This window comes from Muntiacus reevesi, chromosome 3 (genome assembly GCF_963930625.1).
Source record: "Muntiacus reevesi chromosome 3, mMunRee1.1, whole genome shotgun sequence".
Taxonomy (NCBI): domain Eukaryota; kingdom Metazoa; phylum Chordata; class Mammalia; order Artiodactyla; family Cervidae; genus Muntiacus; species Muntiacus reevesi.
The window spans coordinates 171,303,195-171,330,689 of record NC_089251.1 but is presented as its reverse complement, the minus strand read 5'-3'; the positions used below and the strand labels follow the sequence as shown (position 1 = coordinate 171,330,689).

At 44.6% G+C, this 27,495-nt stretch overlaps 1 protein-coding gene and 1 non-coding gene across 3 annotated transcripts in view; both read left to right on the top strand.

Moving 5' to 3' along the window:
- The first annotated feature begins 7,620 nt into the window (after positions 1-7,620).
- The window catches only part of MTHFD1L (methylenetetrahydrofolate dehydrogenase (NADP+ dependent) 1 like), a 174,162-nt gene continuing 154,287 nt past the window's right edge, over positions 7,621-27,495 (top strand). The window contains exons 1-7 of one of the 2 annotated variants that reach the window (XM_065931123.1): positions 7,621-8,008; positions 12,668-12,752; positions 14,167-14,217; positions 14,312-14,365; positions 17,460-17,584; positions 19,924-20,024; positions 21,709-21,845. In XM_065931123.1, coding sequence (XP_065787195.1) covers positions 7,788-8,008; positions 12,668-12,752; positions 14,167-14,217; positions 14,312-14,365; positions 17,460-17,584; positions 19,924-20,024; positions 21,709-21,845 — 774 coding nt within the window. In that variant the 5' untranslated portion in view covers positions 7,621-7,787. Of the gene's footprint in view, positions 8,009-8,541; positions 8,743-12,667; positions 12,753-14,166; positions 14,218-14,311; positions 14,366-17,459; positions 17,585-19,923; positions 20,025-21,708; positions 21,846-27,495 lie in introns of those variants that run through there. The other variant, XM_065931124.1, reaches the window with a different exon arrangement.
- LOC136165788 (small nucleolar RNA SNORA70) lies at positions 20,986-21,121 on the top strand. The gene has a single exon (XR_010662765.1). It is a non-coding gene; the product is annotated as a small nucleolar RNA SNORA70 (small nucleolar RNA).

The window sequence follows — 27,495 nt, the reverse complement described above, 5'->3', positions numbered from 1 at the left end:
GATGTTGACCTAACTTCTTAACTCGTTGTCTTGCCAGTCTTCCCCATTTTCAGACTTGTTCACCTCTATCCTCCTAAGTCTTAGCCAGCATAACATTTCTAAACACAGACAGAATCAAATCTTGCACAAAGGTCCCCAAATCTCTCTGCCTTTGTAGGAGCTGCTCCTTTTGCATGCATGGCCTTCCCACTACCATTCAGGACAGAACCTGCCCAGTCCTCAACATTCAGCTCAAAAATCACTATTAAGAACTGTGGAGGGTCTGGGATTTTACTAACAAGTTAGTAACAAACAAGTTAGTTACGCTAATTGCACTAACAAGTTAGCCTGCCTCTGCATCAGAGGTCATGACCACTTTCAGCAGGACAGGCAGCATGAGCTTCTCATTTACATTGGTTTCCCTTCCTTTTCCAAGGCCCACAGAGGCCTGCAGAGAAGCTACACTCTGCCCAGATATGCACAGTGGGGTGGTTTTGTTAGGTAGGTAAGACATTAACAACAAGGAGGTAACAGAGGCAAAAAAGAAAAGCAAGAGGGGAATAAGCAAGCTAAGCCCCAGCAATCTGGAGACCCTCCCCTGACAGTAGCAGCGAAGAGGTGATGGTGGCTAGAGACGGGAGGCAAGCAGTCCAGCTAGTCCTCACCCTGGAGACCCTCCCCTGTCCTCACCCAGAACAAAAGAAACTGTGATCAGATGGTGGGCAATTTATCCTGATAAAGAGGGAGCACAGTAACAGGAGAGAACGTCCCTGGGCTGCACATGGGGGGGGGGGGGGGTGTGTGTGTGTGTGTGTGTGTGTGTGTGTGTGTGTGTGTGTGTGTGTGTGTGTGTGTGTGTGTGTGTGTGTGTGTGTGTGTGTGTGTGTGTGTGTGTGTGTGTGTGTGTGTGTGTGTGTGTGTGCGCGCACGCTCAGTCAAGTCTAACTCTTTGTGACCCCCATGGACTATAGCCTGCCAGGCACCTCTGTCCGTGGGATTTTCCAGGCAACAACACTGGAGCAGGTTGCCATTTCCTACTCCAGGGGAATCTTCCAAATCCAGGAATCGAACTTGGTCTCTTGCGGCTCCTGCATTGGCAGGCGGATTCTTTAGCACTGCGCTACCTGGGAAGCCCCATATACACTCTGGATCAAACCCAGGTCCCCTGCATTGCAGGGGGATTTTCTTTTACCAGGTGAGCTACAAGGGAAGTCTCATATAAACTCTAGTAAACACAAACTCATTACACTAACATAATAATCTACATGTGGTTTTGCCCTCCCTTAGATGGGTTTCTCTGAGTGAATCAAGAGTAGGGGCATATGCAGTAATGAACTTGTTACAGAACTTGGGACAGTCAGTCAAACAAAAGTAATCACCCATGACAACACCCCAGCTCTTCCCCGTCACTCACCCATAATTGCATTCCGCCTCCCGGCAGAATAACTCCTTATAACTCCATACTTAAACCTGTATGGGAAGGCTGGTTTCACTTCGCAGAAACAGCCAGCTCTCCCTCTGAGAGTGTTATCTATGCTTTAATAAACTTTGCTTTGTGCTGAAGAATGAAGTGGTAGTTTGCAAATTTTTGCTTGCTGTCTCTAGGACTGAGATAGCTGCTCTGGGTCTCCCGTTGATTTCCTTGGTTAAAGCTCTCCGACCCAATGCATGCCTACCTGGTAATATCTCCACAGCTGAGGAATACTGGATTTAAGGAATCCTTTATCTTAAAGAGTTACTGGCCAACTTGTCCAATCTTTGACCCTATTGGGAGGCATTATCTTAACTCTGTAGACAGCAAATGTATCTGCCTTCTGTCCTGGAGGGAGACACTCTCTTCCAAGGTTGTTTGCTATACAAATATCCTTGCCAGGTAGCCTAGAACAAGACTGACATAAGGCAGACAGAGACGCAAAATGCAGGAGACCCATAGAGAGTGTCTCAGGGCAATCATATCATTACCCCAAAATTGAGTTTGCCTCTTGGTGGGTGTAAAGCCCAAAGACACAACCAGGCCAAAAATGGGGAGAAGGATTTCTTACTTGCAGCAAATAAGGAGAACACTGAAGTTTCCCAAAGCAGTGTCTCCCCAACAGCAAAGTTGGGGAAGATTTTAAGGTAAGGGTACATGCCTATTTATGAATGGGTTTGGGCAGAATTCAGCATAAAATTTGGGTAAAGGCTGACACAGTCCAAGCTTTAGTTGACTGAAGTCAAAAAAGGTTAACACCATCATCCTTTAGGTTCCAGTTGATCTGATGGAAGTTTCTTATGACTCTCCAGGTCTGGAAGGGTGCCTCTTCTTAATGCTTATAGCACTAAACCTTCATGCTTTATAGCTTTCCATCAACATGCCTGTTTTTTTTGTGACAGTTATGCACAGTAAACTGACACCTGAGCCTCTGTCTGTCTTATTAAGTGTTGATTCCTTCACTCTAGGATAGAGGCTGGTATAGGAATATTTGCTCTAGGAATACTGGATTTAGGAATCCTTTATCTTAAAGACGGAGAAGGCAATGGCACCCCACTCCAGTACTCTTGCCTGGAAAATCCCATGGACGGAGGAGCCTGGTAGGCTGCAGTCCATGGGGTCCGCGAAGAGTCAGGCATGACTGAGCGACTTCACTTTCACTTTTCACTTTTATGCATTGGAGAAGGAAATGGCAACCCACTCCAGTGTTCTTGCCTGGAGAATCTCAGGGATCGGATCTCACAGAGTCAGACACGACTGAAGTGGCTTAGCAGTAGTAGCAGTATCTTAAAGACTTACTGGCCAACTTGCCCAATCTTTGACCCCGAGGGAGGCGTTATATTAACTCTGTGGACAGAAAACATTATCTGTCTTCTGCCCTGGAGGGAGACATAAATATTATATTAACCATACATATATATTCCCTATTGGAAACAAACTTTGATCTATGTGCAAATGTTATTGCAAAGTGTTACAGGAAAGAGAGTGGGGTGAGAAAAAGGATGGTCTCATCCCAAATCATGTCTGCGTCCCCGGGACAGCCGTCAAAAGGGAGTTCTTGGCTTTGTGCAGAAAAGAATTCAAAATCAACCCATAGTAAGGTGAAAGAAGGCTTATTCAGGGAGGAAGCAGACTCTGGATGTGGGCCATCTCAGAAGGCAAGAGCAGCCCCAAGCACTGGGGGTTGTCAGTTTTCATGCATGCAGGCATGCTCAGCGGCTCAGTCATGTCCCACTCTCCGGGACCCCATGGACTGTAGCCTGCCAAGCTCCTCTGCCCATGGAATTTTGTAGGCAGCAATACTGGAGTGGATTGCCAATTCCTTCTCCAGGGGATCTTCCTGCCCCAGTGATTGAACTTGCATCTCCTGCACTGGCAAGTGGATTCTCTACCTCTGAGCCTCCTGGGAAGCCAAATTATGAGTATATAAGAACCCAAATAGCTCTCATCTGCAAGGTAAGCACTTTATACTCAGGCCCTCCTGTTGACTCCAGAGTGGAGCTGGAGAAGAGCTAAAGGTGAGCAGAGGACAGAGGCCTCCACGGTCACCCACGGGAGGATTTGAAGAGGTTGAGTACAATACACTAACTGGCTTGATCGGCCCAGGCATTTGTTGTTCTAGACCTTAAAGTGATTTTTTAAAATTATATCTAAGATCACAGTTAATCATATTATGAGACAGACCTGAGTACAGTGTCAAGCACCTAAAATTTTTTAAGATTAGAAAGTTTAACTTTAATACATTTAAAAAAAAACCTGCAAGGCCTCTAGGTAAACTTTATTATTATACTTTAACGCAAGATCTAATTTAAAGATAGGAAGTATCACTTTAAAGGTATGGATCATCATATGGTTTTGGTGATGGTTGATAACATTCTCCAAAGTGCCTTCCTCAAGGCAGCTTTGTAGCTCAATATGTGGCCTGAGTCATTTCCATATTAGGGATTACGGTAACAAGTTAGGTTTTTTGGCTCACCATTCCCAATCAGTTTAGCTTAGGAGTATTGGTTTAACTTGTTCTTTTCTGTTTAAATTTTTCTTCCATGTAGAATATTTCATTAAGTGCTGAAAGTCGTTTTGGGGACCTGCTATGCTAGGCTGAACCATGTAGCTCAAAAACTGCAATTCAATATGATCAGGAGGGTTGCCTTTTTCTATGAAGATGTGGCTATGGTGTTTATCCTCCACTTCCCTGTGCTGTTTCTTTTCCACTTAACATTTTCAGCAGTTATAATTTTTCTGAGAACTGCTTCTGCAAAGGAAGATGGGTAAATATTGCCACCACAAGTGTGACCCCAATTCACCTTCCCACCCCTCCCTCGACACATAGAAAGCCTTCAACACACAACCATGGAGCAAGCAAATGAAAGAATGTTATTTCTCACATCAGAACTGGAAACAATACAAACAATGTGAGGAAAAGGTAAAATCAATTATGGTCTATCCACAAAATAGGTTATAATATATAACCATTAGACGTCATGATTTCAAATATTATCCTTTCCCAATTTCATGAAAACAAATACAGCAAGTGAAGAAGAGGCCTATGGTTACAGTTTTATAAAAAAAATCTCAAATAAAATCAAGAGATTAAAATTAACAGTTATGACTTGGCGATAGTATTGTGGGTGATTTTATTTTTCCTTTAGGTTTTTCTATATATACATCATAAATAATAGTACATATATTGGAAAAACATGTTCATTTACAGCTTCTGATCCTCTGGTGTTTTCTCTTGATTGTCCTCCAGAAACAGCGATGCATTTCACTTTCATAATCTCAGAAAACAACCCTGTCCCCATCAGCTCTCACCTCCAGTCCCTCCATTTCCCCTGCCCTCAGCCGTAAGTAAACCCTGGTATTTTATGTCTCTATAGATTTGTCTATCCTGGACATTTCCTGTAAACGAGATTGTGCAATACATGGTCTCCAGAGTTCACACTCTTTGTAAATATCACTGTCGTCAGCACTCATCAGATGGACTGGCAAACTGTCACCACAGTTGTGGAGTTACTGTTGAAAACACCTGAGGGTAGATTAGATAAGTTTAAAAAAAAAAAAAAGCTTTTTTTCTCTTTAAGAACAGTTTCAGGTTCACAGCAAATTTAAGAGGAAGGTACAGAGATTTCCCATAAATTTCCTGTGGACTGGGTGATTCTCATTTTTGTGGCCAGTGACCCATGTTCAGCAACGTCCAATGAATGTCCATTAAATGAAAGTGCTAAGTCGCTCAGTCATGTACAACTCTGTGACCCCATGGACTGTAGCCCTCCAGGCTCCTCTGCCCATGGGATTCTCCAGGCTGGAATACTGGAGTGGGTTGCTATTTCCTTCTCCAGGGGATCTTCCCCACCCAAGATCAAACCCACATCTCCTGCACTGCAGGCAGATTTTTTACCGCCTGGTAAAGAATACGCCTGCCACATGGGAGACCTGGCTTCGATCCCTGCGTGGGGAAGATCCCCTGGAGAAGGGAACAGCTACTCACTCCAGTATTCCAGCCTGGAGAATTCCATGGACTGTATAGTGCGTGGGGTCACAAAGAGCTGGACACAACTGAGTGACTTTCACTTTCACACTTTACCATCTGAGCTACCAGTGCAACCTGTGTTTCTATGGACAATGTGAGTTATGACGTGGTGACTTTGGTTGTGTTTCTTCAGCTGTAGCAACAGCACTGTCTAGTGGTACTGTCAGTGTCTGGAGGACTTGTTCTGGTTTGCAGTGCCCTGATAAGTTGTTTGACCTTGGGTCATTCTTTGACTCTTCTGGGTCACAGTTGCCGCATCAATAAAATAAAGGACAGAATCATTTTCCAGGCTAACTTTATGTGCATCTTTAAGTGGTGTTTGGGGCCAGCTGATAAACAAAACTACCATAGGTTCTTTCACTGCTATTTCCATTAAATGAGTGGTCCGCAATTTATAATGAGACACAGAAGCCTCTGAGGGTTTTAAGACTTGCCGAAGATTATCAGGACAGTAGCTGAACAGGCCATTCAGGTCTCCTTTCTGATGTTTATAAGTTTGCATAATGGAGCAGGACGCTATGGTGCATTCCTGGGACAGACCACCCTCCACCACCCCCATGTCCTCCACCTGCCTCTTGTTTGTAGAAAAACTTTAGCCTCCCAGACTTTCCCCAAGTTCCAAAGAATAAACTTAATCAGAGAAGTGCGCAAGTGCAGAAACAAAGCAAAACAGCCAAGTAAGACCAAAATAATTATTAATAGTTTAGTCCTTAGACAAAGTCAAGGACCTTTTGTGATAATATTCTGAGACATATCCTTTGAGCTTTTCTACAGAGAGTGAAACCCCCACTAGATCAAAGTGGTTAAATGTATGTTACCCACAAGCACATAGACCCCAGACCAGTTGAACCAGTAGGTTGATGATATTGACTCAGAATTACCTCACCACCAATCGATCAGAAGAATGTCCATGAGCTGATCACACATTTGAAACCTTCTTTCTCACCCTGTCTTTAAAAAACCTTTCCCTGAAAAGTACTGGGGAATTTGCATCTTTTGCACCATTAGCTGCCAGGTCTCCTTGTTTGGCAGCTGCATAAACCCTTGCACTTTTCCCTCATCACAACCTGAGGTCAGTAGGTTGGCTTTAATGAGCCCCGGCGAGTGGACCCAGGTTTAGTTCGGAATACTTGTACAAGACACAACTTCTATGATTTTGTTTCCACTTGTGTTAACAGGTAATACCAACCTCACAGGTTTGTGAAATGTTAGCTCTTGCTGTGGGCTTCCCAGGTGGCTCAGTGATAAACAATCTGTCTGCCAATGCGGGTTTGATCCCTGGTTTGGGAAGATGCCCTGGAGAAGGAAATGGCAACCCACTCCAGTATACTTGCCTGGAAAATCCCATGGACAGAGGAGCCTGGTGGGCTACAGCCCATAGGGTCGCAAAGAGTTTGACACTACCTAGCGACTAAACAAACAAAAAACTATTGCTATACCCTCCCCATGTCAGATGTGGCAATCAGCCTTGCAATAAAGAAAATATAGACAGTAGTATAAGATTAAGACATGATCACTGAAGGCCTGCAGACCAAACTGATCTTTCCGGATCCCAATTTTCTCCAGGTTGAAAATCAGGACAAAACAGTTTACCTCTTTTTAGGACTAAATGCAGTGTCTCTCTAGCATCTCGTACAGACTTTAGCTGCTGGAAAAACCAGTGTTCATAACTTGTCCCTTTATTCCTCTTTTACCTGGGATTTATAAGATTTTAAACCCAGCGTCTCATTTTGAGGCAGTTAAGCTTCTCAGAGGTTGTCACCCGCCTAAGGCTGCAAAGTCACCTTGTGAACTCCAAGGCCCACACACCCTTCCCTGGTCTCCTCCAGCCTGATAAATCCAATCAGCACCTAGACCAACTGCCCTCCTAGGAAGCAAACTGCCACCCGCGGGCAGGATGTTATCTGCATCCTAGGCGGAGGAAGAACGTAGGGTCTCGAGGCAGGGCGGGAGGCCCATCCTCACACCCCACCCTCCTCTGATTTTTATCCCTAATCAAATTTCTCCTGCGAAACTCAAAACTGCCAGAAAGCCAGGCGTCCAGGCAGTCGAACACCAGCCCCGCGCCCCGCAGGCCCCCGCCTTCCACACGTCACGGCCACCGAGCGCAGTGCCCCCTAGGGGCCCCCGTCCGCCGAGAAAGGCAAGCCAGGTCCTTCCAGCCTCTGGCCCCGCTACCGGCCCGCCCAGCCACCCCCGGCAGAGACGTGAGCCGCTGCCTCTCCGAGGTCTGCAGCCGCATCTCCGCGTCGCGGGAGGACCCGCGCCGCCTCCGGTTCTTGCCGCCGCCACCGCTCGCGCCTCGCCATGAGCGCGCGCCTGCCTATCGTCCTGCTCCGGCTCGCGCGCCCGCAGCCCCCCGGCCCGCCGCGCCGCCTGCCATCCCTTTGTCGCGCCAGCAGCGGCGGGGGCGGCGGATGTGGCGGCGGGGAGGGTCTCCTCCGGCAACAGCGGTTGCGGGATACCCAGGCCGGGAGCAGTCAGGGCCCGGGCAGCCCGGCGCCCCCAGCGCGGGACTCGATCGTCCGGTGAGTGTCCGGTGGTCGCCGCCGCCCAGGTTCCTGGCAGTGGCGGGGGGTTGGGGGGGAACCCAGGAGGCGGGCGGCTGCGGTGCTCGAGTCTCGGCCGACCCCCGGGAACCTCCATGGAGGTTCGCTGAGCATGGGCTGTAGTGTTTGGTGCCAACTTTTCGGGGTGATGGCGGCTGGTCGGGGTTTGGGGGCGGGCAGCGCGGACATCCGGAGGATGGGCTAGGCGAGCGCGAGAACCGAGTTTCCCCGGGCCAGCCCAGGTCCGGGGGCGGGGGATCGGGAGGGCGTGGACCTCCCCAGCGGGTGCTGCGTAGCCCAGACCGCGTGCCGCGCTCCACGTGCGCCTCCAGCCGCGGGCTCTGATGCAACCGCGCGGGGCGCGGCCTGGGCAGGAAAGGGGCGGCGAGTGTGGGAGCCCCCGAGGAGGAGGGGCGCCTGCTCCACCTTCTGCTCCGCCCTTCAGCTGGTCGGATCCGGGGTCGGGGGCTGGAGCGCTTTGGGGCTTAGGGTGGGGGGAGTAGAGGGGCGCAGCCAGGGCCCGGCGATCCGCGCCCGTTGGCGCAGCGGCTCCGCCTCCCAGACGCTATCTGGGCTCCTTGGACTGTGACTGCCGTTGAAGTCCGCGCTCGTCACCGCAGCCTCCGGCGCCTGGGAGAACTGCGCCCGGCCCACCCGTTGACTCACTGGAGGCGGTCGAAGCCGGGCCGTCTGGTTCCAGGCGTCGCTGCACGGTGGGCACGGCATCCCCAGCGCAGCTTGTTTCCAGAGTTCTCTCGAGGGCCAGAGGCGAACCCTGGGAGCTCCGGGTCAGGCCTTCCGCTGTCCCGACCCGGAGATGTTCGCGGGTCTCCCCCGCCCCGCCCCGATCCCTCACACACCTCCTAGCCGCTCCTCTTCGCCCTTCGGCGGAGAAAAGGGAACTAGAGTCCAGTCTGGGGAAGTGTGTTAGCTGGGGGCCCAGACAGCGTAGAGCAAGCGCTCCGGACGTTCCTGGGGGTGGCGGGAAAGCCCTCACCAGGACTCCTAATTCCAGGATGCCAGTCCCCGAGCAAGCTGTTCGCCTCCAGCCACAGACATCCTCGTCTGTTTTGCTTCTATCCTTCATTCTGAGAATGAATATGCCTGTTTCCAAAGCACTTCTTGAGGTGGCCTGCGACTTCAAGGACCCTTTTGTTTAGCTTACCCTTGTCTCTCTGAAAGTTGAGGTTTCATCTCTTCCTGTCATTAGGTTTTAAGCAATGAGCTCACCTTAAGGGGTGTTAACAGACTGAACTGGGAACGCTGGCCAAATACGCAGCAAAGCCAGTCCACCGACATGGGGTTGTGATGTCGGCAAGTACAACGTTTGTTGTAGGGTACCAAGCAGGTGAGTCCAGGACAAGCCTCAGATCCAGTCCAGCTTGGTCTCTGAGTTAACATTTTGTTTTGTTTTTCTTTTTTTTTTTTAAGGGGAAGAACTGAAAGGCTGGAATTAGTCATCTTGTGACGTTTCTGTGACATTTCATTTCTTAATTGTAGCTCTGGCAATCAGCATGTCTTGGTTTATGCTTCTCTGGCTGACTGGTCCTTGACTGGGAGTCTGTTAGCTCATCTCCTGAGTGTATGGTTAATGAGATCTATGATAACAATCTTATTTATTTTTATGATAGCAATTTTAGCACATTAATGAGATTACCAATAACAATTTTAGTCATCTGACTCTGGTTGATTGTTGTTTATTTAGCACAGAATTAAAGTCAAAGGGCACAGGAAACTGGACAAAAATTTTAGATAAGTTAATCATAAATTAAATAAGAGGTTTTAGGGGGATTTGGATTCAAGGTAAGAGTCTGAAGACAGTATAGGAGGCAAAAATCTCCTTCCAACTAGAAGTTGACAGTACAACTTTTCTCACCAGGGCAAAAAAAAAAAAATCTCTTGATTAGAAACATTTATGCTACTTCTTAGACTTATTGAACCTGGTAACTCCTTATTTGCTTTGGTTGGCACTGTAGGAATAATGAGTAACCCCAAAGAATGATACATTACACATGTAACAAGTTGTGGGGGATTTAGTCAAGTAGCTGAGTTGGTGACAGATCTGAGCTTCTGTAGTCCTGTGCGTTTCATTTATTGGAATGGTAGGAACTGCAGGTGTTTTCTGGGGAAAGCGCTTTTGTAAGGCGTGTTTTCAGTGTTCAAGGGTAGCTTAGAGGCGCAGAAGAACATTTTACAATTGTAAGAACAAAGGTAGAGTCCTTGTAGAGCTTCTGCCCTTACAGTTGACTCAGGAAATTGTCCATGCTGGTCAACCAAAGCCTGAGCTTGGGTCCGGGGCTATTTCCACTCAGAGCTTTAGAGCCACCCAGACACTCCTTTTTGAGAACACACATTCCAGGCCCCACCCAGACTTAGGTAGTCCAACTTGATGGGCTGAGGCACAGAGCCGTTCCCCGCTCTCTGGCTGATCCTTCTTGCCAGGAACCACTTGGGACCCACACTCCAGTGCCTTCCCACACTACACAGAAATGAGGACCCAATACAGCCCAAATTCGTAGTCAAGAAAGGCAGGGAGGGACTTCCCTAGTGGCCCAGTGGTTAAGACTCAGAGTTTCCACTGCAGGGTGCCTGGATTCCATCTAAGATCCTGCACACCAAGCAGTGTGGCCAAAATAATCATAAACATAAGAAAAGCAGGGAATCTGCATATAGCACATGGTCCTCAGCCACGTTTTGCTACAAAGAAGATTCTGGCTCATTTATAAGGTGATCTGTGAATTTTCATATATAGTTCAACAGAACAATACAGTCGTTTCACTGGGAATCCAGTTGCTTTATCCCACCCAGGTGATTAAAAACAAAAACTTGCCTGGTTTGTAGACAGCTGCATGCTCATTTTTTCCATTTCTTTTGGCTCAGCTGACAGTGGAAAGGCTCATCTGGTAAAGTTTTGAGGCCTATAAACATTTTCCGAGCACCCCTCTTCCACCTCATAGGAGCTGTGCCTGCCAGTTATGTTCGTCAGTTTCTTCTCTGAAAACTGGGAGGAGTTTTGCGCCTGGCCATTTTGCCCCGTTCCTTTGTCTATGGCCACTTAACTGCTGATGGGACCTGGCTGGGAGTTCACCCTGCAGTTTTTGAAAACTGTTGTGTGTGCAAGACTTTGGTGGAGATGGGAGATAAAACTTAGAGATGATCTTAAGCCCTGAAGCTTGGGTACCGCCTCAACTAAGCCTCTTATTTATTACTGTGAGAGGAAAATGAGCCAACTTTCTTTTTTTTTTTAATTATTTAATATTTTTAATTAAAAAATTTTAATTGAAATGTAATTGATTTACAATGTTGTTGTGTTAGTTTTAGTTATATGGCAAAGTGATTCAGTACATATATATGTCTGTGTGTGTATATATATATATATATATATGTGTGTGCTCAGTTGCTCAGTTATGTCCGACTCTTTTTTGCGACCCCACGGACTGTAGCCTGCCAGTCGCCTCTGTCCATGAGGATTCTCCAGGCAAGAATACCATAGTGGGTTACCATGCCCTCCTCCAGGGGATCTTCCCCACCCAGGGGTCAAACCCAGGTCTCCCACATTGCAGGTGGATTCTTTACTGTCTAAGCCATGAGGGAAGCCCAGATGTATGTACAGATATATCTTTTTTTCAGATTCCTTAGTTATTTCAAGATATTGAATGTAGTTCCCTGTGCTATATCGTAGGTCCTTGTTGTTTGTCTATTTCATATAGGGTAAAGTCTGTTAATCCCAGACTCCCGATTTATCCCTCCCCCTGCCCTTCTTCCCCTTTGGTAACCATATGATTGTTTTCTATGTCTGAGGGTCTGTTTCTGTTCTGTAAATAAATTCATCTGAAAGAGCCGACTTTCTTGATTGTATACAAGTAAGGAACATTTCGTGTGGATGGTGGTAAAAAGTGGTCTCTGAAATGGCTCATCCCAGGAAGCTACAGAAAGAGAGCCTGCCTTGTACCACGTTTGTCTCGGCCTGCCCCTGTCCCTGGGAGCTGACACCTGGGGGATGCTAAGAAGAAGGTGGCCCCTGCTATTATTCAGGAGGTTCCAGTGCAGACTTGAGGGGCCCAGAGGAGTGAAATGCCCCTTCTGTGAGAGGTGTCGGGAGAATATCTGATCCCTCCACCTCCCCACTGTTTCTACAGCCTTTGCTTCCCATCCCTTCTGTAAACTCAGGAGCTTAAAGTATATCCTGACTCATCACTTCTTACCCCTCCACAACCCTCTATTAGTAACCACCACCACCACCCCCGCCCCTGCCCAGATTTGCTTTCCCCCTGGACCCAGACTCTTCTGGAGTAGAAGGAGTGTGGTGGAGAAAGGGGATTATTGAACCAAGAAACCCAAACTTCTTACTACAGTAAACTTAGAAAATGCAAGAGAAAAAGTCACCCCTAGAAAATTACCATTCGCATCTAGCTCGTTTGCCTCCGCTTATTTTGAAAATTAAGAGGTTGTCATATTTTATGCCGGGTTAAGTAGTTCATGATTGCTGTCCTGGGCATCCCCCTGACCTTGTGCATACCCGGAGGAGCACCCTTTTGCTGTCTCATTAGAGTAAGAGACCTTCTAAGAAAATGGGTGGTACCCTCCCTTTCTAGTCAAACCTAGATCTGACTATGTTGTTTCTCTTTCCCATTGTAGAGAAGTCATTCAGAATTCGAAAGAAGTTCTGAGTTTATTGCAAGAAAAGACCCCTACCTTTAAGCCGGTTCTTGCTATCATTCAGGTAAGCTGAGAATGTGGTTCTTTGTTTCTATTTTATGATGTCTTTTTTTTTTTTTTTGGCTGTTTTGAGTCTTCGCTGCCAAGCATGAACTTTCTCTAGCTGTGATGTGTGGGCTTCTCATTGTCATGGCTTCTCTTGTTGCTGAGCACGGGCTCTAGATGCCTGCGCTCAGTCAGTACATGGTCTGTTGTCGCACATGGGCTTAGTTGCTCTGCAGCACGTGGAATCTTCCGGCCCAGGGATCGAACTTGTGTCCCCTGTGTTGGCAGACAGACTCTTAACCTCTGGACTACCAGAGAAGTCCCGGTGTCTTTCAATCTAGATTGTACACGGATAACCACCTGCATTTCTCATCACCAACATCCCACTGAGGCTTGGGGGAGGAAGGAGAAGCCTCAGCTGGAAATGCTGTTGTTTCCCCCTTTTTCTGGTCGTTTTGCTGCTTCAGGGTTACAGGTCAGGTACCGCTTTGTTTGCGTCTGTCTCCTTTTGGTGTGGGTGACTTCCAGAGGTCGGGAGGTAGATGCTCCCATAACTTGCGTTATGCAGGATATACTGTGGCCAAGTATGAATTCTTATCAGATGTGATCTGAGGGGAGCGGGGAGAATCATGCCTCTTCGTTTCCATGGAAGACAGAAGCTTGCTGAGACACAATATTTGGTGATCTTACTACTTAATCTCTAAAGCCTGCCTTGAGTCTGAAGGGCCAGAAGCCATGGCATGTCAGAAGGACTTCAAGTTCCACATCTGTCTTCTGACTTTGGACCCTTGGTTGCCGCTGCAGTTGGCACTCTTTGCCACCTGTGTTGGCACACCAGGTGATGCCAGGTGCGGGCAAGTGATGAGCTGAGCCAAGCCTGTAAGCTAACACAGCCCAACAGTTGAGCTGCCACTATTGTTCTTGGCATGCGTTTAATGTATCAGAAGAGCTGCCTCATCAGCGCTGTGATTTCAAGACCAGAGAGCTATGCTCAAGTCACTTGCTTTCTTTGGAGTCTGTTCCTGCAGAGATAGGCAGGTGAGAAGAGTGGAAAGAAAAGTGAACCAAGGGCCTAGCCTCCTGGAATTCAGCTTACTTGATGGCTTTTCACTGAAGGGCAAGTCACCTAAATCCCCCTGTTTGGCATTCCTCACTTAGAAGTGGATTCTGGTTGTGGCTGTATATGCCCTGTGAGGATTCTTATTTTAAAAAGAAATATAACTTGAAAGCCTGAGAAATTGCCATGTTAATAAAGACCAGCCATTAGCTCCCTTTTATGAGCAATGAGATTCTTGTTCTGCATTTCCCTTTTATCGTCTTTGTTGTTAGATAATGCATGATCACAGAATTAGTCTTTGTATTGTTCTGTGCCTATTCAAGATCTTTTTATGTTGATCTTTAATACATTCTCCTTCTGTCTCCCCTCTCCCAAGGCAGGTGATGATAACTTGATGCAAGAAGTAAACCAGAATTTGGCTGAGGAGGTGAGGATTGTTGATTTTCAAAAATGCATTTTAATTTTTGGGTGGTACATTCATCTTCTCTCAGTGACAAACTCGCTCTGTGTACTCTTTGCAGGCTGGTCTGAACATCACCCACATCTGCCTGCCTGCGGAGAGCGGGGAAGATGAGGTAAGTCAGCAGGACACGTGACTCCTAACTTTGTGTTCTTCCCCCTCAGTCTTAGTAGACCTCTTAGCATCTCTTGTGGGCAGAATTGACCGAGCCTTTTCTCAGGACTGAACTTCTGGAGGGAAGAATTCACTTTTCCCACTAGTGTAGATACTCTGTGATCTGTCCCTTATCATGTTTCTTTTTTCTTTAAAGTAGAGTTAATTTACAATGTTGTGTTAGCTTCTGGTGTATAGCAAAGTGATTGGGTTATACATATATACTTGCATCTTCTTTTTCATCTTCTTTTGCATTATTGTTTATTACAGGTAGTTCCCTGTGCTATATAGTAGTACCATGTTTTGTTTTGTTTTTAATATATTTATTTATTTGACTACACCAAGTCTCAGCTGTGGCACGTCAGACCTTCAACCTTAGTTGCAGCATTCAGGCTCTTGAGCTGTGACATATGAACTCTTGCTTGTGGCATGTGGGATCTAGTTCCCTGACCAGGGATCAAACCCAGACCCTCTGCATTGGGAGCTCAGAGTCTTAGCCACTGGACCACCAGGGAAGTCCTGGTACCTTGTTTTTTTATCTCCTTACCATATGTTTCTGCTCAATAAGGCCTCCCCTCGTGGCACTAGCGGTAAAGAACCCACCTGTCAATACAGGAGACTTAAGAGACATGGGTTCGATCCCTGGGTTGGGAAGATCCCCTAAAGAAGAAATTGGCAACCCACTCCAGTAGTCTTACCTGGAGAATCCCATGGACAGAGGAGCCTGGTGGGCTGCAGTCCATGGGGTCACAAAGGGTTGGACACGACTTAGCGACTTAGCACACACCGTATGTTTCTGTTGACAACATGAGCTAGGACATGGTCACTTTGGTTGTGTTTCTTCAGCTGTAGCAACAGCATTGTCTCATGGTATTGTCAGTGTCTGGAGGACTAGTTCTGATTTGTGGTATCCTGACTTGGGTTGTTTGACCTTGGGCCATCCTTTGGTTCCTCTGGGTCGCAGTTGCCTCGTTGATAAAATAAAGGACAGGATCATTTTCCAGATCCTTTTCCAGGCTAACTCTGTGTGAATCTTTAAGTGGCGTTTTGGGGCAACTGATAAAAAAACCACCATAGGTTCTTTCAGTGCTATTGTATGTGCTATGGTTGTGTCCACCAGCAGGGATGTCGGCCCTCCTATGTGTCCTCTCAAGCCTGGGAGAAGCTGCACTCCATAAGTAGGGCCTCGGACACTAAACCGGGGCCATCCTGGTGTCTGACCCTTCTGTGGCTAGGTGTTCTTCAGACTGCCTGTGGCAGTGATGAAAACTGTGAATAATTGGGAATAGCACTGAAGTCTTGTAGGTGCATAAAGTTCAGAAGTGGGCTTCCCACATAGCTCAGTTGGTAAATCATCTGCCTGCAGTGCAGGTGACCCGGGTTTGATTCCTAGGTTGGGAAGATCCCCTGGAGAAGGAAATGGCAACCCACTCCAGGCTTCTTGCCTGGAGAATCCCATGGACAGAGGAGCCTGGTGGGCTACAGTCCATGGGATCACAACAGTCGGACACGACTGAGCGACTAAACCACCACCACCACCAAAGTTCAGAAGTAGGGGATCCCTGGCTAGTGTGGTGGCATCACAAAGTCCTTAGGTACTCAGGTTTCCAGAATCTTGCTGTGCTGCCTCGTATCCAAGATGGCCCATTCAACTCTACAGATCACACCCCCATTCTATTGTTGTGTTGTTCACCTGCTCAGTCGTGTCTGACTTTTGGTGACCCCAGGGACTGCAGCATGCCAGGCTTCCCTGTCCTTCGCCATCTCCCGGAGCTTGCTCAAATTCATGTCCATTGAGTTGGTGATGCCATCTAACCATCTCATCCTCTATCGCCCCCCTTCTCCTGCCCTCAATCTTTCCCAGCATCAGGGTCTTTTCCAGGGAGTCAGCTCTTTGCTTCAGGTGGCTCAAGTATTGGAGCTTCAGCTACAGCATCGGTCCTTCCAGTGAATATTCAGCATTGATTTCCTTTAGGATTGACTGGTTTGATCTCCTTGCAGTCCAAGGGACTCTCAAGAGTCCACATTCTAGCCAGCGTCAGAGAGAAAATAAATCCAGACTCAGTGAGAAGTGATATAATCCAAAAGAATTACTGCAAAGTGGGGAACGGGCCTGTTAAGGAAATGTACTCTGCCCATAACTTCTGCATACCTTTGAGAGGTAGGCAGAAGGTTTGTCTTTTATAGGGAGGGGGAGAAAAGGCTGGAAAGAAGCCAGTGTGATGAAAGAAAGGGTGGCTTGATGAGATAGCAGATGAAAGAATGTTTTACCCTGAAGCCAGCCTGAAAGTGGAGGCTGGACTGTGCCGTCTAGCAGTCAGGCTGAGGCTGGGTCAATGTTTGGGCTTCCCTGACGGCTCCGATGGTAAAGATGTGTCTACAGTGTGGGAGACCTGGGTTCAATCCCTGTGTTGGGAAGATCCCCTGGAGGGGAGCGTGGCAACCCAGTCCAGTATTCTTTCCTGGAGAATCTCCATGGACAGAGGAGCCTGGTGGGCTACAGTCATGGGGTCACAAAGAGTTGGACATAACTGAGCTACTAAACACAGCACAGCACAGATCAAAGTTTAAGAAGCAGAGGGAAGGAAAGAAGCTTACCTAAAGTTCAGTTTACAAGCAGTTTTATTCTGATGGGTCAGTGGGGACAAGCAGTTCAGCTCACTCATGGATAAAAGATGGGAATTTGTGGGGTCTGTATCTGGCCGTGTTCCCAGGTAGGCAAGAGAGCATCAGATGGGCTCAAATCTGATTGTGGACAGGTAATTGTCTTTTATGGCTCTCATTTGTGGCATCTCGTGTCTTTTTTAATTGTTGAGCTTTGGTTTTGTTTTGTCCTATTCTGGTAGAGAATGGTGATTAAGAAAGATACTAAAAATTCAGCCAAGCTTTTATAAACGTGGTGAGAAGGGAACATAGACTTCTTTCTGCTTTACATCAGGTCTTCAATAAGGACAAAAAGAAACTAGAACACATACATTTTTATGAATTCATGTTTAATATAATATGCCTTTTGTTGGGTCTTATTTTTGCACAACTGACTATAGTTTTCCCGTTAGATTATAGATGAGATCCTGAAGATTAATGAAGACACCAGAGTACATGGCCTTGCCCTTCAGATCGCTGAGACCTCATTTAGCAACAAAATCCTCAATGCTTTGAAACCAGAAAAAGATGTGGATGGGTAAGAACATATAAAAGAAAACAATCCACTCATTGCTAGATTTTTTACGGTGAATTTTTGAAAAACTCTGCTCTTTCAACTATGTCAGTAATTAAGATTTGAAAGGAATAATTTTAAATATTTCAGGAGTTGGAGGGCCTGTTAAATTCTGCTTAAGAAAGTGCATATTTGGGGAAATACCCTTGCCCTTTTGTAGTGCTTGGGTGCCATTTGGGAATTAACCAGTCATATTCATTTGTGAAGGTCCTATCTGACTTACAGAGTCCTTAGCCTGCTCTCCTCTTCAAATAACTTTTCCTTGATAATTCTACCAGACTAGAGAAAAAGCCTAGACACCTGCTTCACCAGCAATAGAGTACTCTTCCTCAGTTCCAGGCCAGTAGAGAAAAACAAAGCAAACCCTTACGTTCATAATGCAGGGTTTTGTTTGAAGGGAAAAACTGTGAATAGCAGGTGCCTTGATATTGGCCTTGGATGTGTGTCATATCATGACATAAGCTTCAAGGGACAAGGAATACTACCCACGCATATGGGAGTTCCTAATGTTTCCTATAAGTTGAAAACCTCATTCTCCTCCATGAAAACAAGAGATTTATGTACTGTGACCTAAAAGAACCTACTTAGCATTGCAGGGTGGTAAGCATATTTATAATATTATTCTTGTAGGGGCTGGATTGAATGGATTACCACCTCACTGACACATCCAGATTCTGCCATTATCCAGGCCTTCTGTTGGGACTTAGGGTAGACTCAAACAGGGAGAAAAGTTGTCATGAAAATCTCTGATCCTGTAGCAGACAAACCATAAAGAAAGAAGAAACTCTAATTAGTTAGGAAACATCCAGAACCTCAAGGTATCAAGGTGTAGTTTTCAATCTTTCATAAAAAGAGGAGTATGACACCTTTCCCAAATATCCTCATTTTGTTACTAACCTGTATTGAGAGCATCAATTTAAGCTAAATAGTTAGGGACTATTTTGTCCTGGATTTGACAAGAAAGGACTCAAGACGTTGAAAGGACATGGTTCCTCCTTTTTCCCCTTGATTTCTGCAGGAGATGAGTACTGATGTTGAGTGGCAGTCAGACCTTGAATCCAAGTCTTGTGAGGTCACTCCCCGATTTCTAGGATTGATTCTGGACTTTGATATTGATGGAGATGTAAATTCCTTCAGGGTGAAGTAGGCTTGGCTTCAGGACCATGGCGATGCACACATCCAGGACCACCCTTCTGCGTAGTCCACTGAGATGAGCTCCCTGGAGCTGTGCAGTGAAGCCCTGCGTGGCTTCAAGCTGCAGACTGGCTGGCCGAGCAAAATCAGAACACCCATAGGGACCACATTAGCGTTGCCTGAAGGGCCACTCTAAGAAGCCAATGGCCTCTTTTCCTGCCTGCTCTTTATTTTATATTTTTCTTGCCCACTCTTTAATTTCTATTTAATTATTTAATATAGCCTATCTGTCCACAAAAATTCAGTGAACTATCAAGTTAAAAAAGGAATAAAGAGAATTTTATTTGAGCCAAATCAAGGATTATAACCCAGCAAGCAGATTCTTAGGGAGCTCTGAGAACTGTTCCACTGTTAGAAGTCAGAGATAGTCGTACAGTCATATAGATAGACGTCAGATAGTCATATGGATAGAAGCCAGATAATCATACACATTGTCGAGAGAAAGGATAACACATCGCAATGACGCACTGATGCCTTACATAAAATTCACTAAGGATAGAGTCCCAATGAGCAGAAAGTGAAAGTGTTAGTCGTTTAGTCGCGTCTGACTCTTTGTGACCCATGGGATGTAGCCCACCAGGCTCCTCTGGCCGTGGAATTCTCCAGGCAAGAATACTGGAGTGGGTTGCCATGCCCTTCTCCAGAGGATCTTCCTGAGCCAAGGATTGAACCTGGGTCTCCTGCACTGCAGGCAGATTCTTTCCATCTGAGCCACCAGCGAAGCCCCATAGTCCAGATGAACCCCCCAAGTCACCATGACCCCTTACAGAGCTGGGAAAGAACGCTGTTCTTTTAAGAAGTTACATTGCTAGTGTCAGAATATTTTTAAAAAGTTATCTTTTTGGTTGAGCAGGCAGTCTTGTCTTTGAAGACCTCTGGTTAATGTGTCATGCTGGTGCATACTGCAGGGCTGGGAGCGAGGGTGGAGGCCGAAACCAGCACGGAGAGAATTTTATAGTTAGTTTTTTCTTGTCCTGCTTTAAAAGATAAACTTCTTTTCATTATATCAAATATTGACTTGGCTGTTATTTGGGATTAATACATGTGCTTTACAGATGAGTGAGTTTGGGCCAAGTTTAACTCACTTGTCCCCTTGTGTTTGGATTCAGATTAACGGATGTCAACCTGGGGAAGCTGGTCCGAGGAGATGCCCATGAGTGTTTTATTTCGCCTGTGGCCAGAGCTGTAATTGAACTTCTTGAAAAGTCAGGTATAATGCTTCTTTAGAAATGTTGCTGTTCTGTGTTTTTTGGTATTCACGTGAGTTTTAGTAAAGATTTGTTTCTGGAAGATTCTTACTGAAACACCGAAGTGATATTCAGTGTCAGCTCTTTTTGTTTCTCATCAGAAATGTATGACTATGGCAGATTTTTCTAAGAATATTAGCTATTAAAATTTTAAAGAAAAATTGGTAAAGGTAAATGATTAACCTTGTTAAACATTAAATAACACATTAACACATTACGTGTTAAACATTTTCTCAGCCTCCCTCATGAAACTCTCAAAATAACCACCGTGAAAGACATTTCAAGTTCCAACTCCTCAAATCTGTCAATGTGTAGACCTAGATAAGATTTATATTTAAGGCTTAAATGACTGTTAGATATAGACTGCTAGATATATAGTTTAAATGACTGTTAGATATAGTGTAGGGCATAGAAACCTAGATTAAGATTTATCAGTGAACAGTATCACTTTCAGTATCAGTATTTAATTTCCATCTTTTTCTCCTTTTATGTCAGTGACATAGAAATGAGTAACTTCTTAGTTATCACATTTAACAAGTGAATTATTGCTGAGTCTTTCCTATATTTAAGGACTTTATAACTGAATACATAAAACTTTAACAAACTAAATTTTTCTTTGCACTAGCTTGAGTGAAAAAGAGACCAGTGTCCCTCCCCTATACCCAAACGTGGAATGAGTAAACGAAAATTGTAAAATATATACCAAAGCTTTGTTAGAAGACTACCTTTCAAGATACACCTTTAGGACAACAGTCATTAACCTCCAATCTCTGAGATAACCCGGATAGTGTATTTCTATCATATGAATAGTTAGGATGATGACTCTGCATCACCCCACCATAAAGTTTGCACAGAAAGAATAAATGATGGCTTTAGTCATTGTAAGTCTGGTGCCCAGAGGGCCAGGTTTTAAAAGGCTATTTTTTGTAGCCAATGAAGCTGACTGTGCTGTTTTCGCTGGGGGAGTCCTGCTATGCAGTGACTGCAAACAGCAGCCCCCTGGGTAGAGTATGAAGCCTGTTGGCTGCGTGGTTTGCCCTAAGGGACCTTGAAGTGAAAGTGTCACTCAGTCCTGTCTGACTCTTCGTGACCCCGTGGACTGTAGCTCGCTGGGCTCCTCTGTCCATAGGATTCTCCAGGCAAGAATACTGGAGTGGATTGCCACTTGGAGAGAGCCCTTTCCAGGGGACATTCATGTCTGACATGCTGTCCTCAGTCTAGGCTCCAGACAGGGGTGCGTGGTGCCTTTGGAGAGCGCCAGGGTGCAATGGCCAGCGTCCACATTGGCCAGGTCATAATGTCCATCCGCACCAAGCTGCAGAGCAAGGAGCAGGTGAAGTTCAAGTCCCCTGGTTGCTGGAAGAGCCACAGAAGTGGGGATTTATTAAGTTTAATGTGGATGCAATTGAAAACTTGGTGGTGGAAAAGCAGCTTGTCCCAGAGAGCTGTGGGGTCGAATATGTCCCTATTCCCAGCCCTCTGGACAAATGGTGGGCCCTGCGCTCCTGAGAGCCCAGACACTGTCCCCTCCTTAACACCCACTGGTAAATCCTACTTTAAAGGCTTTTTTTCCCCTTGCATAAAAGCTGTATGGGACGACGACTTTGATGTTTTGATTATAATACTGAATTTTCATTTGGTGCGTAGGTGTCAGCTTAGATGGAAAGAAGATCTTGGTAATAGGAGCCCATGGATCTTTGGAAGCCACCCTACAATGTCTGTTCCAGAGAAAAGGGTCCATGACAATGAGCTCGCAGTGGAAAACACCTCAGCTTCAAGGCAAGGTAAGCATCTTTCATGTTGGAAACATATCTTCAAATGCTTATATGAGAAAAGGAGGACTGGAAATGCACAGATCAAGCATTTTATTATAAGAGATTAGAGAAAGAACAGCAGAAAAATCTCAAAGGATGAAAGCAAAGAACAGAGATTTCTATTGCAAAGCCAAAATCGGTTCTTGGAAAAGTCTAGTAATATAGACACATCACGAGCCAAAATGATTGAGATGAAAAAAGAACACCAGCAATGTTAGGAATGAACAAGGATACATAAACACAGAAGCAAAAACTATTTTTTTAAAAAGGTAGGTATGAGCAACTTTATGCTGATAAATCTGAAAACTTGTAAAAATAGATTCACATAAAATTGAATAGTATATAACGATGAAGACATTGAATCAGTCTAGCAGACAAAAGTGAAACAAGCAGACAAAAAGACAATAGTTTTATAAATGAGCTACCACAGTGAAAAAAAAAACAGATAGGAGAAGACAGAACATTTCATAACTCGTGAGTTCCCAATGCAGACAGTGACGAGATGCTAATGGACAATTACAGGCCAATTTCACCAGTGAACATAGATGAAGTTACCACTGGCAAAATAGAAAATAAAATCCAGGTTGAGGTTATCATGAGATTGTAAAGAGGGTTAACATCTATCAAAATGTCTTAATGTAATTCATTACATTATCAGATTAAAATCTATACTTTCACCATAGTAGACACAGAAAAGTTATTATATAAATCCTAATATTCATTATGAAATTTTTCTAAGAAGTCATCTTAGACTAGGAATTTAAAGAAATTCTTTAATCAGATAAAATGCCTATAAAAACTGAGAGTGAAAATATCATTTAACAGTGAAATATGAAAAACTTTTGGGGGGTACTGCACTGCACAGCTTGTTATTAATAGTTCTTAGTTCTCTGACCAGAGATCAAAACCAGCAGTGGAAGCAACAAGTCCTAACAACTGAACCACCAGAGAATTCCCTAGAAACATTTCTTTTTTTAATTAGGAAAGACAAGGGTGCCTGTTATCAGTACTCCTCATTGGCATTGTGTGGGAATTCCTAGACAATGCAGTAATATGAAAAAAGAAAAGAAAAAGATGATTGGAAAGGAAAACACAAAATGTCATCAATCCTGAGTAATAAACTTATGTAAAAAGTACAGAAGACTCTATCAAGATATCAGAATTACTTCACACACATAAAAAAAACCCAGATATCAGAATTACTAAGAGTTCCTCTGGGTTCTTGGATATAAGATCAACAGGCAAAAGCTACTTGCATTTCTAAACACCACCCCCTACAGTTATAAAATTAATTTTTAAAGAAATACAACATATGATAACAATGAGAATATAAGGTACCTAGGAATATATTTAACAAAAGTTATTTCTGACCTTTTTAAAAGAAATCGTATAATTTTTATAAATGCCATTAAGAAGACCCAGTTAAAAGCAGAGATACCATTTCATGGATTAGAAGACTCACTGTCTTAAGGATATTGATACTGATTCTCTCCCAAATTAATCTCTACATTTGAATCAAAATCCTGACATAATATTATTGTGTAGAATTTGCCAAGTTGATTCTAAAATTTACATGGGAGAACAGGACAAAAACAAGGCAATTTTGAAGAAGCATAGGGCTACAAATATCAATAAGAATTTTTTTAAATTATTCATTGGAATAAGGCAAGTTGCAGAAGGACGTATTTCATCTAACCCCATCTGTATAAGATTTAAAGTCAATACCATCTATACATTTTTAGAGCTGCATGCATATAAAGGAAAAGAATAAGGAAATGAGCAGAAACTGAACCAATTCAGGAAAACCGTGATGGGACAAACATGTGGATGTAGATGGAGAAGACATTAGGGGACCTTCGCTTGTGTTGGTCATACCTTTTCTGAAACTGAGCAATGGGCAGGGTATCCAGGTGTAAAAGAATTGTAATTCACTGAAATAGTTTGAAATAGTTTCTTAAAGTTTTTGAAATAGTTTCATAAAGTTCTTAATTTCAAAAACTGACTATGAATTTCACAAATGTCAAGCAAAGTGATTTTACATTAAAAGTGCATTAAGCACAATAAATTACCAAAATCTGAAAATACATGTTCCTCACTTTGCAGCGTGAGGATGGAGACGAGCAAGTTGTAGTCCTGTCCTGGGGACCAAGGCAAATGGACTGAGATTTGTAATGTTTGAATGGCAAGTGGATCTGTTATACCTTGTTCTTTCTGGTTTGGAAACATGATCTTGCAATTACTATGTGATTTTTTTTAGTGGTCGCCACATGGTGGCAGGCTATTCAAGAAAATTCAGGGACAGTGTTTTGTACTCTGAAGCCCAGAATTTTGGGTTGGGACGCTTAGTGGAAGAGGACAGTAAACTTGCCCTGAACTGAACAGCTGTGACGAAAAAGAGAAAAATGCCTTCATTGGCAATTCAGTGTTTTCACAGCTGTCACAGATAGTTTTGCTAGTTGTATCTGTATTTTGGAAAAACAAAGATATCTTTCAAAGTACTTTTTTATTATGGAAATAAATCACCTTGACTCTTTGGATAAAGCGCATTCTAACTTTGAGAACCATGATTGCAAGGCTTTACTCTCTTTAGAATCTAGAAATTGGGTAACATTCTGATTTCCCTGTATCGATGGAGGTTCTCTTTAAAAGCTGACATTGCATGGACTTTTTTTTTTTTTTACCTTAAGTCCTTGGTACTTATAGCAGTACCACTGTGAATCTTAGAGACTGACAACTTTCATTGCTTTTATTGCTTCAACTTTATAGCCAAAAATATGGCAAGAGAGATTACAGGCTTTTCATTGTTTTTTTTAGTCGATAAGTCTTGTCTGACTCTTTGTGACCCCGTGTACTATAGCAAGCCAGGCTTCCCTATATCCTAGAGCTTGCTCAAACTCATATCCACTGAGTCCGTGATGCCATCCAACTGTCTCATCCTCTGTCACCCTCTTCTCCTTTTGCCCTTAATCGTTCCCAGCATCAGGGTCTTTTCCAGTGAGTCACTTCAGCGTAATCAGGTGGCCAAAGGATTGGAGCTTCAGCTTCAGCATCAGTCCTTCCAATGAATATTAAGGGCTGATTTCCTTTCGGATTGACTGGTTTGATCTTCTTGCTGTCCAAGGAACTCTCCAACGCCACACTTCAACAGCATGCATTCTTCAGCGCTCAGCCTTCTTTATGGTCCAACTGTCATAGCCATACATGACTACTGGAAAAACCATAGCTTTAACTATACAGACCTTTGTCGACAAAGTAATGTCCCTGCTTTTTAATACTCAGTCTAAGTTTAATACTCAGTCTAAGTCTAAGAATAGCTTTTATTCCAAGGAGCAAGCGTCTTTTATTTTCGTGACTGCAGTTAACCGTCCACAGTGCCTTTGGAGCCAAGAAAATAAACTTTGCCATTGTTTCCACTTTTTCCCTTTCTATATGCCATGAAATGATGTGACTGGATGCCATGATCTTAGTTTTTTGAACATTGAGTTCTCAGCTTTTTCACTCTCCTCATCAAGAGGCTCTTTAGTTCCTCTTCACTTTTCTACCATTAGGGTGGTATCATCTGCATATCTGAGATTGTTATTTCTCCTGGCTGTCTTGATTCCAGCTTGTGGTTCATCCAGCCCGGCATTTCACATGATGTACTCTGCATAGAAGTTAAATAAGCCAGGTGATAATATGCGCCTCGATGTACTCTGTTCCCAGTTTTGAACCAGTCCGTTGTTCCATGTCTGGTTCTAACTGTTACTTTTTGACCTGCATACAGGTTTCTCAGGAGGCAGGTAAGTGGTCTGGTATTCTTTTGAAGAATTTTCCACAGTTTGTTGTGATCCACACAGTCAAAGGCTTTAGCGTAGTCGGTGAAGCAGAAATAGAGGGTTTTCTGGCATTCTCTTGCTTTTTCTGTGGTCCAGTGGACGTTGGCAATTTGATCTCTGCCAAAGCTTCCTCTGACTTTTCTAAATCCAGCTTCTACATCTAGAAGTTTTTGGTTCATGTACTGCTGAAGCCTAGCTTGAAGGATTTTGAGACCTTGCTAGCATCTGAGATGAGCACAGTTATATGGTAGTTTGAACACTCTTTGCCCTTCTTTGGGATTGGAATGAAAACTTGCCAGGACCAGCCGGCAAAATGAACAAGTCCCGACCGCAACCACACGGAAGCCTGAGAAAAAAAAGATGATAGTAAAGGATGGGGTCGAGAGGGCTGAATGCTCTTTAGGCAAGTCAATGATTTTATTGAGTAAAACAGCTACTTTTATACTAGTACAAGCAGAAAACATAATTCATAAAAAATGCCATCTGGTGTTTGTCACATCAATACAATTCTTTGTTTTAAGTGATTGCAGAAGCTTGCATCTTGTTTTTGGCATTCCCAAAATAAACTACTAAGTGAAGGTCACTACTACGTTTTTCTCAAGGAAGAACAAAGGAGGCCCAGCAAATATTTTACTACTTTATCATGGGGTGGCGGGACAGGGAATGGCCTCTTTCAAGGCCTTTTCCCAGGGCCTATTTGGGCCTTGAGCAGGCCGGCTCCCCGCAAAAACTGACCTTTTGCAGTCCTGTGACCACTGCTGAGCTTTCCCATAATTGTCCTTAAACTTTGTGTGGCCCCCTCTACATGGTCCACTTACACATAGCAGGCTCCCCTCCCACCACGGAATAAAGGCTGTTTCTTTCCTTTCTTGGTGCTAGCAGCTAGCACTGCACTTGTCACTCACCTCTCGCAGGTATACCTCCATGCTTCTGCCTGACATCTGAATTTTCACTATTCCCATATTTTGGACTCCTTTGGTGGCTCAGATTGTAAAGAATCCACCTGCAATGAGGGAGACCTGGGTTCCATCCATAGGTTGGGAGGATCCCCTAGAAAAGGGAATGGCTACCCTCTCCAGTATTCTGGCCTGGAGGATTCCATGGACAGAGGAGCCTGGCAGACTACAGCCCATGGGGTAGCAAAGAGTCAGACACAACTGAACTTCATTCATTCCTATATTTTATTTCTAAAACACAGGCCATTGCCAGGCCTGGATTCAGAGGGTCATTAGACCCTCTGCAGACCATGGTGATAGCAACTGATAATGGTGCAAAGAATATCCAGACACAGATTAGTGTCCTGGGAGACGTCTGTGTCCATCCTTATCGCACACCTCAAAAGCCTTCACTGAAAAACACTGAAAGTATACATTTAACAGTAGATTGGTGTTTGTTTTCTAATTCCATTTTAAGATTATAGTGCATTGTAAGTACATTTTAAGATGATGGCCCATTTAACTTCTCATTATGAACAGTGACAAGTATCAGGGGGAGAAAAGAACAAAGGATTATGACTGTGAGGTCACGTGATGTTTTCTTTGAAAAGCGTTTCTTTCCTGCCTGTTGATCCCTGACATGGGACAGGACACCCTGTTGGCCATCTGGTGGGGGATTTCGAAAGCCAGAGGGATGAGGGTTTTAGGGATAAGGTGGTGACTGTTACACTGGAGCCCTGTATACTACCTCCGAAACTACACGTAGCCTTCCAAATCTGGGATGACGTCTAAGCAGTCATGACCTTCTGCAACCAGTAGGAGCTGTCTTTCGAATGCTTGGGATAACATTTGTGTTCTCGGGAAACAGTA